The sequence below is a fragment of the Rissa tridactyla genome, chromosome 21 (assembly GCF_028500815.1).
Source record: "Rissa tridactyla isolate bRisTri1 chromosome 21, bRisTri1.patW.cur.20221130, whole genome shotgun sequence".
In the NCBI taxonomy this organism is placed as follows: domain Eukaryota; kingdom Metazoa; phylum Chordata; class Aves; order Charadriiformes; family Laridae; genus Rissa; species Rissa tridactyla.
Window position 1 is genome coordinate 2644920 of NC_071486.1, and position 11685 is coordinate 2656604.

The following is an 11685-nucleotide window of genomic DNA, read 5'->3' on the forward strand; positions in this document are numbered from 1 at the left end:
CGGACGCGGAAACGGGGCGTCTGCGTCAAACCAGGCAATTTTCCCAGGCACCGGAGCGGTTGGAAACAGCTCCCTCTGTTTGTGAGCTCTTTGTGGTGCGATGGGAAAGTCTGAACACTGACCCGCTCCTTCCAGACGGAGCTTTGTCCCCTGGGCAGCAGCAAATGAGCATTAGATCTTAATTACAGCTCCCCAGGCAGCAGGGACAGGGGACACGCCGTGGTGGAGGGTGCCTGGCCAGCACAGTGGGACATGGCTCTGATGCAAACCCGCTGGCAGCCAAGTCCCTGTCCCCAGCTGGTGGTGGGGGGGCATCCCTGCACCCCTCGGTGTGCCAAGAGAACAGGCAAACTCATAGCATTGATGAGGGCTGCTGTGGCTCCCTGAGCCCTTCACTCCTGAAAGCCGGCTCCAACCAAACCTCAGATCCCAGCACAGGATGTCCCTTCCTTGCTCCAGCACTAAAAATCCCCCATTTTTCCTTCAATTTTATTATTCTAGGGTTTTGGTGGTTTTCGGCGCAGGGAAGGAGCAGCGATGGCTGCCTCCCCCTCCCTGCTCCGGCTAGGCCTTGGGTGATGCCGCAGGCTGCAGCCGCTGCAGCTCCAGGACACGGACGAGGAGGAGGAAGGCGATGCTCAGGAGAAGCAGCCATAAGAAAACCCAGTAGTGCTGCGGGAGGAAGAGCCACGGCCGCCACAGCTCCGCCGGGGACCCCTTCGACCTGGTGAGAAGGTGGCACTTGTCATCCAGGGAGGGAGGGCGGGCAAATCCCACCTCCGCCCCGGCTGGGCATGAGGAGGGCATTTACCTCAACCCCCAAACCTCACTGGCCCTTTTGCAAACCTAACGGCAACAAGCCCAGGGAGGGCACGGGTCACCCGCAGCACACGGGGGAAACTGAGGCAGAGGAGGGTCCAGCTGGGGCAGCCAAGCAACATCCCAGCCTTCCATCACCAAATCCCCCAGCCCGTTTCCCACGTGCTGGCCACTGTGGGACCACAGAGAGTCCGGCAGCTGCGGGGGGGATGCTGGGCACACGCAGGGTGCTGCTCACGTCAGCCCAAGCTGCTCCGGCTCCTCATCCCCTGCACTTGAGCCTCTGCCATCTGCCTCAGCCGCCGGCTCCCTGGTCACGGCGCTGCCCTGGCCCTGTGGCTCCAGCTCGCTCCTGGGGAGGGAGAGGACGGGGTGCTGTGCTGTCCCCCGTGGGCTAGTGACAGCTGGTGCCATGAGCTCCCTGCCACCCGGCGTGGTTACCTCTGGGTGCTGGGCCGGCGCTGGGCCCCCTCCCTCTCCGGTTCGCTGGCCGGGGCTGCTCGGCTGTCAGGGCTGGCACCTGGCTGGGCACCGAAGGTGGGAGCATCAGCAGGGAGCCAGCCCCCCGGTAGCACCGAGCCTGGGGACACACGTCTGACAGCGGGGCACAGCTCCTGTCCGTCCCCCCCGTGCATGTCCTTACCAAGAGCTGCTTGGGGATGACGGCGATGCTGACTCTGCGGCGGGCAGACCCCTGCAACGGAGGGGCTGGGGGTGAGCACTGCACCGGCTGCCTCCCCCTGCTCCCCATCCCCTCCTTCCCCATCGCCTCCCCAGCACAGACAAGGGACACCGAGGAGGAGAAGGGACACTGCCAGCCTCCCACCAACCCTGGTGCTACGGGGGCAAGCCGGAGAGCTGGTGAGATGAGGGAAGGTCAAAGCCAAGAGGGTTGCGCCTGTCCTTAGTGCTTCAAGCCGTGCTGGCGGGGCTGCCTACCCCCCTCCCCGAGCGCTCCCCTACCTCTTGAGCTGTAGGGGAATCAGTGCCGAATTCGAGCTGGTGCTAGAGAACAGCCAAGCCTGCGGCTCTCGTTCTATGACCCTGCAAGGCAGAGGGACCTGCCTGAGATCTCCTGGACAAGCAGCCCCCAACCCCGGGCACCCTGTGTCCCTAGCCCCGGGCACCCTGTCTCCTCAGCCCCGGGCACCCTGTCTCGCCACAGCCCTCCAAGTCTGCTCCTACATTTTTCCTCATCCCCAGCATTTCTAGCAGACCTTGCCCACCGCAAGCACCTGGCAGGAGTGGCATTGCCTGGGGACTAGTGGGTGCGTGGGGACCGCCAGGCGAGGGAGAGCGGCAGGGCACAGGGAGGCGGTGGCTCTGGAGCTGCTGAATTGGGACCAGTTACCTGCTGGAAAGTTCGCATCAGGGGGTGAGGCCTCAGCCGTGGCTCCGCGTCGTCTGGGAGCAAAGAGAAGCAGCTTTACATCACCCCCAAAAATTAAGACGGGGCTGGTGCACAGATGGTTGCAAAGCTCCCTCCCATGGAAAGCTGTCCCGGCCACATGCTTGGCACGAGTCACAGGAGTGCCTCCAGCCAGGGGGACCTTTTTTGCATGCACAGCGATGGCGTGCGTGGGGTTTGGCGTCCAGGGACAGAGCGTCCTTTGTGTGCCCTGGGCCCCCCTGCCCCGCATTCCCAGCTGGGCCACGAGACGATGGCTCTCCGGCCACCAGCACCTGCTCCCACGCTGCGTCTGCTGTTACACCGACCCCTCGCATTTGTCATCGCTTCCCAGCTGTCACCCGCCCCCGGTGCCCAGCTCACACCACCCGCTGGCTCTGTGGTGCAGGGTCACACTGACCCCCTGGAGGGGTTTGGGACTGAATCCCGCAGGGTCGCCCCGTGCAAACCCTGCGCGGACCCCGGCGGCGGAGCCCACCTCACCCTGGGTCTCCGCCAGCTGCCGGTTGCGGGAGTTTTGCTGGATCAGGCGCTTCATCTCCTCCAGCTCTGCGTGCTCCCGCATGTGGTGCCGCTTCAGGTTCTCCACGTGCTGGACCATCACCTCCGCTGCTCGGCTCATCCGGGCCTCCTGCGGCCAGGCAGGATGGGGGATCAGGCCCCCCCATCTCCTCCTCCCTAAGGACCCAGGTCTCCACCAGTCCCCCACTGTGCATCCCACTGTGCCTCCACCCAGGGGGTGCAAACACATCCCCTTCCTGCTCCCGAGGGCAGGCAGATCCCTTGCGCCCTGGTATGTGCAAACACGAGGTCAACACCGGCACCAGGAGGAGGAGTGACAAACCCCAGCAAGCCCAGGGATGGGTCCCCAAGCCCAGCCACAGCACCCTCCGTGGCTCCCAGCCCTGTCAGGGGGTCCCAGGCTATGCATGGACCTGATGGACAGCCCCCAGCTTCTCTGCGGCGCTGGTTGCCCGCTCGATGGCAGCCGCCAGCACAGCCAGGCTGCGCTGCAGCTGCTCCAGCGTCTCCTTGCAGCCGGCATCAGCGCAGGATGGGCCCAGCCTCTGTGGAGGGAGAGGATGGAGCCGCTGGAGCCAGGACTTTGAGTTGTCCAAATCCCTCTGGGGCTGGATGTCCCCAGCAGTTGCCAGCCCCCCGCCCTGGTGCCCACCTACCTCCAGGGCAGCCCGGCACTGTCCCAGCTCCTCCTGGATGTTTTCTTCTGCTGCGTCCCGTGCCCGTTTCTCCACCTGCACCCGTTGCTGCAGGGTGAACACGTCACAGCGAAAAGCCAGGGCGAGGTGGGCAAAGGCTGCCTGCGGGGTGGGAGGGCAAGAGGTGGGACACAGGGCGAAGGGGAAGCCACCGGGGCCATGTGCTGCTGTCCCCAAGGCACAGACAGACCCCCTAGCATGCCACCAAGCAGGGCAATGCTAAGGATAATTAGCACTTGCTTTGCCCTAGCACCCGTTAGGCTGCTGCATGCTGAGGACAGTCCCCGTGAGATGCCAGCCTGACCGAGCCACGTCCCCCAGGCAGCTGATAACGCATGGAAATCCCAAGACCTCCTGGCAAGAGCACGCGCCGGGCAGACGCCAGCCCTCGCTGCAGGTCCCGGCTGACAGCGGAGCCTGACTCAGCCCTGGCACTCACAGGAAAATTATTTTTATTAGCGCGGCTTCCACCAGCTCCCCGGCTAAGGGCGCTCTCGGTGAGCTGCAGAGCACTTTGTGGGATTGCCGGGCGCACGGAGGACGGGCTCATCTTGCCGTTAGAAATGCAGCTGCCTCGGAATGCCAACAGCATCGCCGGGAAAGGGATTTGTAAGGCGGCTGCCAGGGGACTGCGGTGCCTGGACGATGGCCAGGAGCAGGGCACAGCCCCAGGACTGTGAGCCAGCAAGGCGTCCATCCCTCTGTCCCCCTTTCCCAGCCCACCCGTGGCCCCCAGCAGCCCTCACCTCCACATCCTGCTCCGTCAAAGCCACCCTGCAGAAAGAGAAGTGCTGTCAGGGATGGAGGCACCACGGGGACTGCATGCTGAAAATGCCCTTGGTCTGCTCCCAAGGGTGCCAGGGGTGTCAGCCACCACCAGAAGTGGGTACCCAAGTGCCCCTCGCCTGGAGAGCGGCTCTTGTGAAGTGGAAAAGGAGGAAAGTCCAATCCCTGGACAACGCGGTGCCCTGGGACCCCCCCTGTCCTGTAGCCCCCAGAGGGATGCAGATGCTCACTGGTCTTACCCGTGCAAGCCTAGTCTCTCCAGCACTGAGACCTCACTGGGGAAAATCAGTAGCGGATCCTCCGGGGTTTCTGCATCTGCAGGGAGGCAGTAACACCACGGGAGAGACCACACATGAAAGCTTTTGCTTGGCCTTTCCTCCTCCCCCCCCTCCCCTCCTGCCCCAGCAGGGAGCAGGTGCCTGTGGAATGGGACTGGCCCAATCCTTCCCCCAGCATCAGTGGGGCTTCGTCTCCCCACGGGTCAGTACCCCCTTCCCCATGTCCCCACCAAGGAAGCAAATGCCATCAGGCCATGCCATTCCCACACTTGTCCCCAACTACTTCAAGCCTTCCCGTAAGGGGACCCAGCTGGGATGTGGGATGGGGACTCACCCACCTTCCTCGGTCCAGTCACTGTCCCCAGTGTGCACAGCCAGCTCCTGCCTGCCCGTGCCTGGCACCTGGGGGGCACAAGGGCACTGTCGGTGCAAACCCCCCCTGGCACTGGACACATCCCAAAAAGAGCAGCACCAGGCAGCTGGGGGTCTGGCCAAGCCCAAGGGGCCAGGGACCTCCAACCTGACACCCTCCCCTCCCTCTCACCTCACCGACGCACTCCACGCTCTGCTCGCTCCCAGCCAAAACCCCGTCTGGGTGCCCCTGGGGACTGCTCATCCTGCCTGGGGACAGAAAGGGTGGTGGGAGCTGGGCAGCAGCGTCCCTTGCCCAGCCTGACACCACTTTAAGGGAGACTCCCCGAAAACACCGCTGGCATTTCTGCAGCCTGCAGGCTCCCAGGGGGCACGGGCTGGCAGGTGCCCCCCAAATACCCCTGTGGGGTTAAGGGAGCTGCAGCCAGGCTGGGCCAGGGCAGGGGGAGGAGGGTGAGGGGTCCGGTGCAGCCTGTGGGTTACAGGTGGTGAGGCACAACTCTCAGGAGCCGCAGGGGACGGGGTCGGGGTCCCCAGGCTGGGAGGGGTGCAGGGTTGCAGGCAGGTGCTGCCAGGCCGGGGGACACCCTCCTGCTGGACCCGTGCAACGCTGCTCAGGGAGGGAGGGTGCAAAACCCACCCCTTTCCCCCCATCCCCAGCCCGGGCTGCCCTTACCTTCATCGGGAGACGTGGGGAGCCCGGCCAGCACTGCCTGCTGCTCCCTGCAGAGAGAAGCCTGGGTAAACCCCAAAGAAACTCCGGCAGCAGAGGCAGCATCCCACCCCCTCTGCCCTTCCCCAGCCACCACAACACCCTTTGATGGGATGCTGCTCTGGACCTGGGTACTTTCCGAGCATCCTCTGCAGCCTGCTCCGTCCCTGTCCCCGTCCCCTCTCTCCTGGCACAGGCGCAGCAGCCCTCTCTGCTCCTGCGGCCGCCGCAGAGCCACCACCGAGGAGCCCGCCGAAGCCGTTTCCAGCCAGCAATGAGTCACCGGCCCACAGCCGTGCTTCTCCTCAGCACATTATTTTTTTTTATTTTTTTTTTTTTTCCCCCTAGCTGCCAAGCGGACCTCGCTGCGAGCTGGCCTCTTCACAGGCACCACAACAAACCCGGCTGCCGGCAGAGCCCGGGCGCCATCTCACGTCACTGCCATGGGAACGGCAGGCCTTGGCACACGCTCTTGCCCCCCAGAAGTGCACTGGGATGGCCTCGCCACCCCAAAACCCTGTCCTGGGTGCAAGGAACTCTGGCAGCTCTATAGCATCCCTGCTCGCTGGGGCTGGGGATGCTGGAGCACGCCAGGGATGGCAGGTCACCTGTGCATGGAGATAGAGAGGCTGCCGTGTGAACAGCACTCTGCGGCCTCACGCTGGAGCTCAGCACCCACCTGGGAAGGGGTTTGCACCCCCAAACTTTGATCTCGGCTCTGGCCAGGGCTACAACAGGCTTTTCCCTTTCCTCCCTACAAGCATGGGGATTGTTCCCCGGGAACCATGGCCACAGAAGGGGCTGCTGTGCTCAGAGCAGGGTGACGCTCCAGCCAGCATCCCCCTCTTGCCTGGCACCGCCATCCCCGTCCCATCCTCGCTAGCACCCCGAGAGAGCCGTGGGATGAGCCTTTTGTGCACATACCTCCGAGGCGAGGGGCTGGGTCGGCAGCTCGTCCTCTGCCGCTGCCGCCGGCGGCGCCCCTGGGCAGGTCCCTGCGCCTCCTCTTCCCCCTCTCCCAGCGAGGTCCCTGCGAGCGCCTTCATTTGCGAAGCGTGGAGGCTCCAGGACCAGCACACCTATCACGAGAGACACATATTAGCTGCGCGCAGATGGGAGAACGCCTCTAAATGTTATATTTTTAAAGCATTTTCTCACCCAGCAGGAGCTCCAAGCTCCTCTGCTTAGCGTGGAGGCATCTGTGGGAAAAGAGGTGGGGAGGCCCGCTGCGATTCAGGGGGATGCTGCTGGGATCCGGGCGGGCACTGAGCGAGGCAAGCGAGGAATTTATTACAAGCCTCTGAGGGTGGACTTTCCCTCTCGCTGCCCCCATTTCCCTCCCACGGGGTGATCCTCCCGCTTGTGATGTGGGTCATCTCCATGGGTGGAGATAAGTTTGCACCCACCTACCGGTGCAGAGCGGGAGCGAGCTGCTGTACCCCAGGTTGGGGACAGTCCCATCCCCGAGTATCCCCTGCCAGGCCGGCTCCCAGATAGGCAAATATAAGACGTTCACAAGTCCAAGGGAGATTGGACATCGCACTTAAGCTGTTTTGCAACATTTAAAAAATCGGAGAAAGCCAGCAGAAAGTCCACAAAGTTCCTCTCCCAGCCCACGATAAAGTCACTGCGCGGAAGGGACTCTCCTGCAGGATGGTCTCCTCAGGAGCTGTGCCCACAGACATGCAGATATGGCACAGAAAGAGATTTTTTTTTTTTTTTTTGGCCAGGAAATGAAATGCAGCAGAGATTTAAGGGGACAGAGGGCAGGGACTGGTGGCAGCCCCGTGTGCCTGTGCAAAGCCTTGGCTAAGCTCAGTCCCCCCCGTGCCGAGTGGGGCCATCACCCATCTCCCGGAGCCTGCTCAGCCCCGATGGAGGTGTAAAAGCAAGCAGCACTTGGCATCCATCAAAACAAGCCCATTTCATGCCTATACACTGAAAATTGTCCTCAGCCCCTCTGCCAAGGGGTCCAGGAGCCCCCAGCCCCCAGGGATCAGGCAAACTCATCACATCAGCGAGCACCAGAGTTTTCCCAAGGGCTGGTCCCTGCTGCAAAGCACTCGCTCCGTAACAGCCACGGCAGACCCCGCAGCCTGCTGATTTAGTCCAGCTCAGCCAGCCTTACAGACGCTCGCTCCTTATCTTTGATTTACGGAAGGAAATACAGAGGCACGCAGCTCATTTGCCCAGCGTGGCATAAATAACCCTCCATGAAGCCAGACCGAGTGCTTTCCCTCGGCTCGGTGACTTTGCCAAACGCTCCCCGGGTCGTTACCTGCCTGAACTTGTCTCAAGCAGCCGAAGGTAGATGCTGGGGCCACCCAGCTCGGACCCGGCACTCGGCGCTGTCGGGTCCCCAGCAAACCCGGGAGGGGGGTCAGGGGACGCGGTGCAGCTGGCAGCTGGTGGGTCGGGGGATGCCGGGACCCCACGCAGTGCAAGCTGCCGGTGGCAGATTCTCCCCAGAGGGGAGAGTGATTGCATCTGCAGCAGAAAGAGCTGCCAGGGAAGTGCTCGATGCAAGAAGGCCTTTAAAGGACATGCCCAAGAGCGGCTGGGAGCTCCCTGCGCTGGCCGGGGCGGGCTGAATGGGTTGCAGGTGGCCAGGCGACCTCTGCTTTCAGTGCAGGGCCAGATCCCACACCCGTTCTTCAGAGGTGAGAGCAGTTACCCAGAGCTGCGAGAGACCACGGCTGCTCCCTCCGTGCCCCGTGTCTGCAGAGCGGAGCAGACCTGAGCGGCAGCATCTCCCTGGCAGGAGGCCCAGGGCAGGGCGGTGGCACTCAGGACCTCCACGAAGAAGGAGGATCCCCCCCATGCCTTCATGGGGGGCACAGCACCAGGCTGAACCAGGATGATTGACAAGGAGCCCCTGTAGCATTGTATGTGATGATGCCAGGAAGCCGCTCTGCCCAGGACCCCAATCCCTCCTGCCCGTCTTGGCAGCCCCACTTGCCCCCCAGCCAACACCCTCACTGCCTCTTCCCCTTCCCAACCCCTTTGCTCAAATCCGTCACATCCTCTAAAGCTGCTTTCTTCCCCTAATGAGCTTACATGGAGTCAGACTCGATGCTCAGCACTGCAGAGGACCAGGCTGCAGGCTGGCAGCCGCTTGTTTCCTCCCCCCAACTTCATGCCCGGGGACCCTGATGTACCACGAGGAACAAGGCAGGTCCTTGGGGTCTACAAATCTCATAAGCCGTGAGAGGTCAGCCAGCAAATGGCATCTCCCAGCCCCAGGGCAGGACTGGTCCAGCCTCATGCCCATCTGCTGAGAGTGCAGGATGAGGCCCCAGGGCCAGGGAGCAGCCGGGGCGGGGGGACGGCGGGGCTGAGAGAGCCCATTTGCAGCTTTGAAGCAGGAGCTGCGCTGTGCCACAGTGGGATGAGGCTCTGGAAAAGGCCATCAACAACGGTCCCCACCACGTCAGGATTTCAAACGTCCTTGAAGCTTCAGGGGTGGGTTTTCCCCTCTTGGGGCGAACACCTCCTGCTTGGACCTGACCCAAAAGCTGCTGAGTAATCACGAGTCATCTTAGGGGAAGAATAACCCCAAATTCCCGTGCTGTCTTCCCTGTAATACACATACGTAACAACACACACTGTGGTATGCATGATTAGCACCAATTAATGACAACTCATCCTAAGGTCACAGCACCAGGAAGACACTGGACATGCTGAAAGGCAGACTGGCACCGGCACAATCTTATATATCCTCTGCCTTTCCTTACAAATATCTCCCCCGGGATTTCTGCTCCTTTCCAGCCCTCTACGTTTTCTGTCTGCCTCCAAGAGTTTCCAGGGGCAAGAGCTGACCACTTGTGCTTCTTTTTAGACAAGGGTTTGCTGAGACACGCTTCCTGGAGCGAGCAGGTCACCTGGCCCAAAAGGATGCTCAGGGCTTGCGACGGCAGGGCTGGATCCATCCCGCAGGTGAGTACATCCACGCACATCCGTCCGGAGGCAGCTTGGGTGCAGTGATAACCCCAAGCAGCAGAGCTTCCCCCTTCCCCCCAGTGCTTTCCCAGCTGCTCACCCAGTTTCCCAACTGTCTGGTATCTCAAAACGCAGGTCAATTCTCCATGAAGTCAGGTTTGCATTAGCACTGCCAGTCCCGGCACTGGGATAACTCGCCTTCAGGCATCCCTCTGCTTCAGAGAGGGGAAATCTGAGCAGAGGAGAAGGCTCTTCCTCTGGGCTGAGACTCAGTAGATGGAGCCCATCACCACTCCCCTCCTCGAGGACTTCCCCCTGCCCACATTACACGAGCATCTGCTTGGGCACGTGGGTCTAAACTATATAATTTATTGTTGAGTCCTTTTTCTAGCCAAGCACAAGGTCTCTTCTCAACAGACCCTGCAGCCAAGGCTCCTGTAGCAGGGCATGGAAGTAAAAGCACCTTTAAGGCACGAGCAGACAGAGGGTCCAAACCCAGGGGATGGAGGACGGACACCTTTGCAAACACCGGTGCCTTGCCACCAACACAGCCTGGTCCCACTGGCCCCCTCCCCACAGAGACCCCGATTCCTCCCTGAGAGCAGCAGCCTGGCACTGGGCAGGCAGCAGATCAGGCTCCGCAGCCTCTGCTCTAGTGTCCTGGCAGGTCCACGGCAGCAGCAAGTTGCTCTGTGGGTGACACAGACCTAAGGACACCATCGTGTCAGTTCCCCATACCAGAATAGAGCTTTTCTGCTCAAAAACTCCACTAATCCCTCCCACACGCAGGTGCTGAGGGGTTCAATAAGAGGCACTGCCCCTCTATGCAAACTATCCCATTCAAAGAACGTCTAAAAGCATTTCCTAAAAGCACCCAGGGATTTTTACGTATTCTTATCTTTAACCTGGGAGCATCGCGACTACAGTCTAGGTATCATAGGGCCTCAAACAAGCAAAAGCAGCCCAGCTCCCCATGCACAGACCTGTTCAGCGGGGATGAACAAGACCCTGCGGGGCGATCTCCAGCCCACAGAGGTGAGCGGCAGCCAGAGGCTGTGGGCTCTGGGTTTGCCCCTCGTATCTCCTTCCAGCAAGGTCCCACCAGCGACGTAGCAGTCTACGGCGACGGCATCTTCCCAGGGCTCCTCCTGAGGCGGAGCTGAATTTGCAGCTCAGATCGCAGGGACCGCGGTCATCTGGATTAATCCACTTCTGGGAGGAAAGCTGCTCAGACCAACTGCTGATGCGGCAAACGTGATTTATTAGATCTGCGCAGGGGACCCAACCACAAAGCAACACCCCAGCCCTCCAGCAAATTCATCTTCATGTGGCCCTGATCTCCCCAGCTGACAGAGACCTGGCAGCTACCAGAGAACCCAAGGGAGAACACGATTCTCTTATGATTAGAAGGCTATTGGGGAAAAAAACTGATGAGAAAGAGGAGTTTTCCTTCTTTTGGTTCAGTTTTAAATCCCAGGTTGAAAAAAGAAGACGGCTGAGCCATGCCCTGAGCAGTCCAGCCTCACATCTGGGTGTCACCGCCACCAGATTTCAACGCAAAATTGCATCAGCATATTAGGGATGATGTGCGTGTGATTAACAGGTCGTTATCGAAACGCGGTTACCTCCAGGGAGAAGCAGGGTGACTTTTACCAGCTCCCAGCATTGCTGCAGGAGGGGACACAACAACTACTTGGCCATGCCTGCAGCTCCCGTTTGGAGCTCCTCAGGGACATGGACCAAGGCGGGCTGCCTCCTACCTGGCTCTGATGGCTGTTGTTTAACGCCCATAGGTGCAGCATTTGTACGTCTCTGCCCACCCAAAGCAGGTTCTCTGCTGACCAATAACAGCACCAAGATGCCACCTGGGGAGTGGAGAGAGCATCTTCTCATGAAACTGGGTCAAAAATCATGGTGGGAGGATGGGGAGGCAGCAGAGTGGACAGATAACCCACGCAACTGCACAAAATTAATGTCCTTAAAAAACCCAAACACGCTATTAGGCCAAAGAGGGAATTCCCCTCCCAACTATGAAGAAGACAAATCTCTACAAACAGAAGAGGAAGCAGACGAGGAACCACTGTCAAATATCGCCAGTAAATCAGCTGAAAATTATACACTGCCTTCTACATGGAGCCTAGGAAACCTTCAAGA

At 60.7% G+C, this 11685-nt stretch overlaps 1 protein-coding gene across 1 annotated transcript; it reads right to left on the reverse strand.

Annotated features, from left to right (window-relative positions):
- Nucleotides 1-564: 564 nt before the first annotated feature.
- LOC128900456 (inositol 1,4,5-triphosphate receptor associated 2-like) lies at nt 565-5815 on the reverse strand. The gene is made up of 13 exons (XM_054181599.1): nt 5720-5815; nt 5557-5603; nt 5053-5129; nt 4847-4910; nt 4470-4545; nt 4191-4218; nt 3406-3546; nt 2711-2858; nt 2171-2223; nt 1463-1513; nt 1261-1343; nt 1058-1171; nt 565-724 (listed from the first exon to the last, which is right to left on the reverse strand). The coding sequence occupies exons 3-13, from the start codon at nt 5122-5124 to the stop codon at nt 565-567; spliced, it is 990 nt and encodes a 329-aa protein (XP_054037574.1). The 5' UTR covers nt 5125-5129; nt 5557-5603; nt 5720-5815.
- Nucleotides 5816-11685: the final 5870 nt, after the last annotated feature.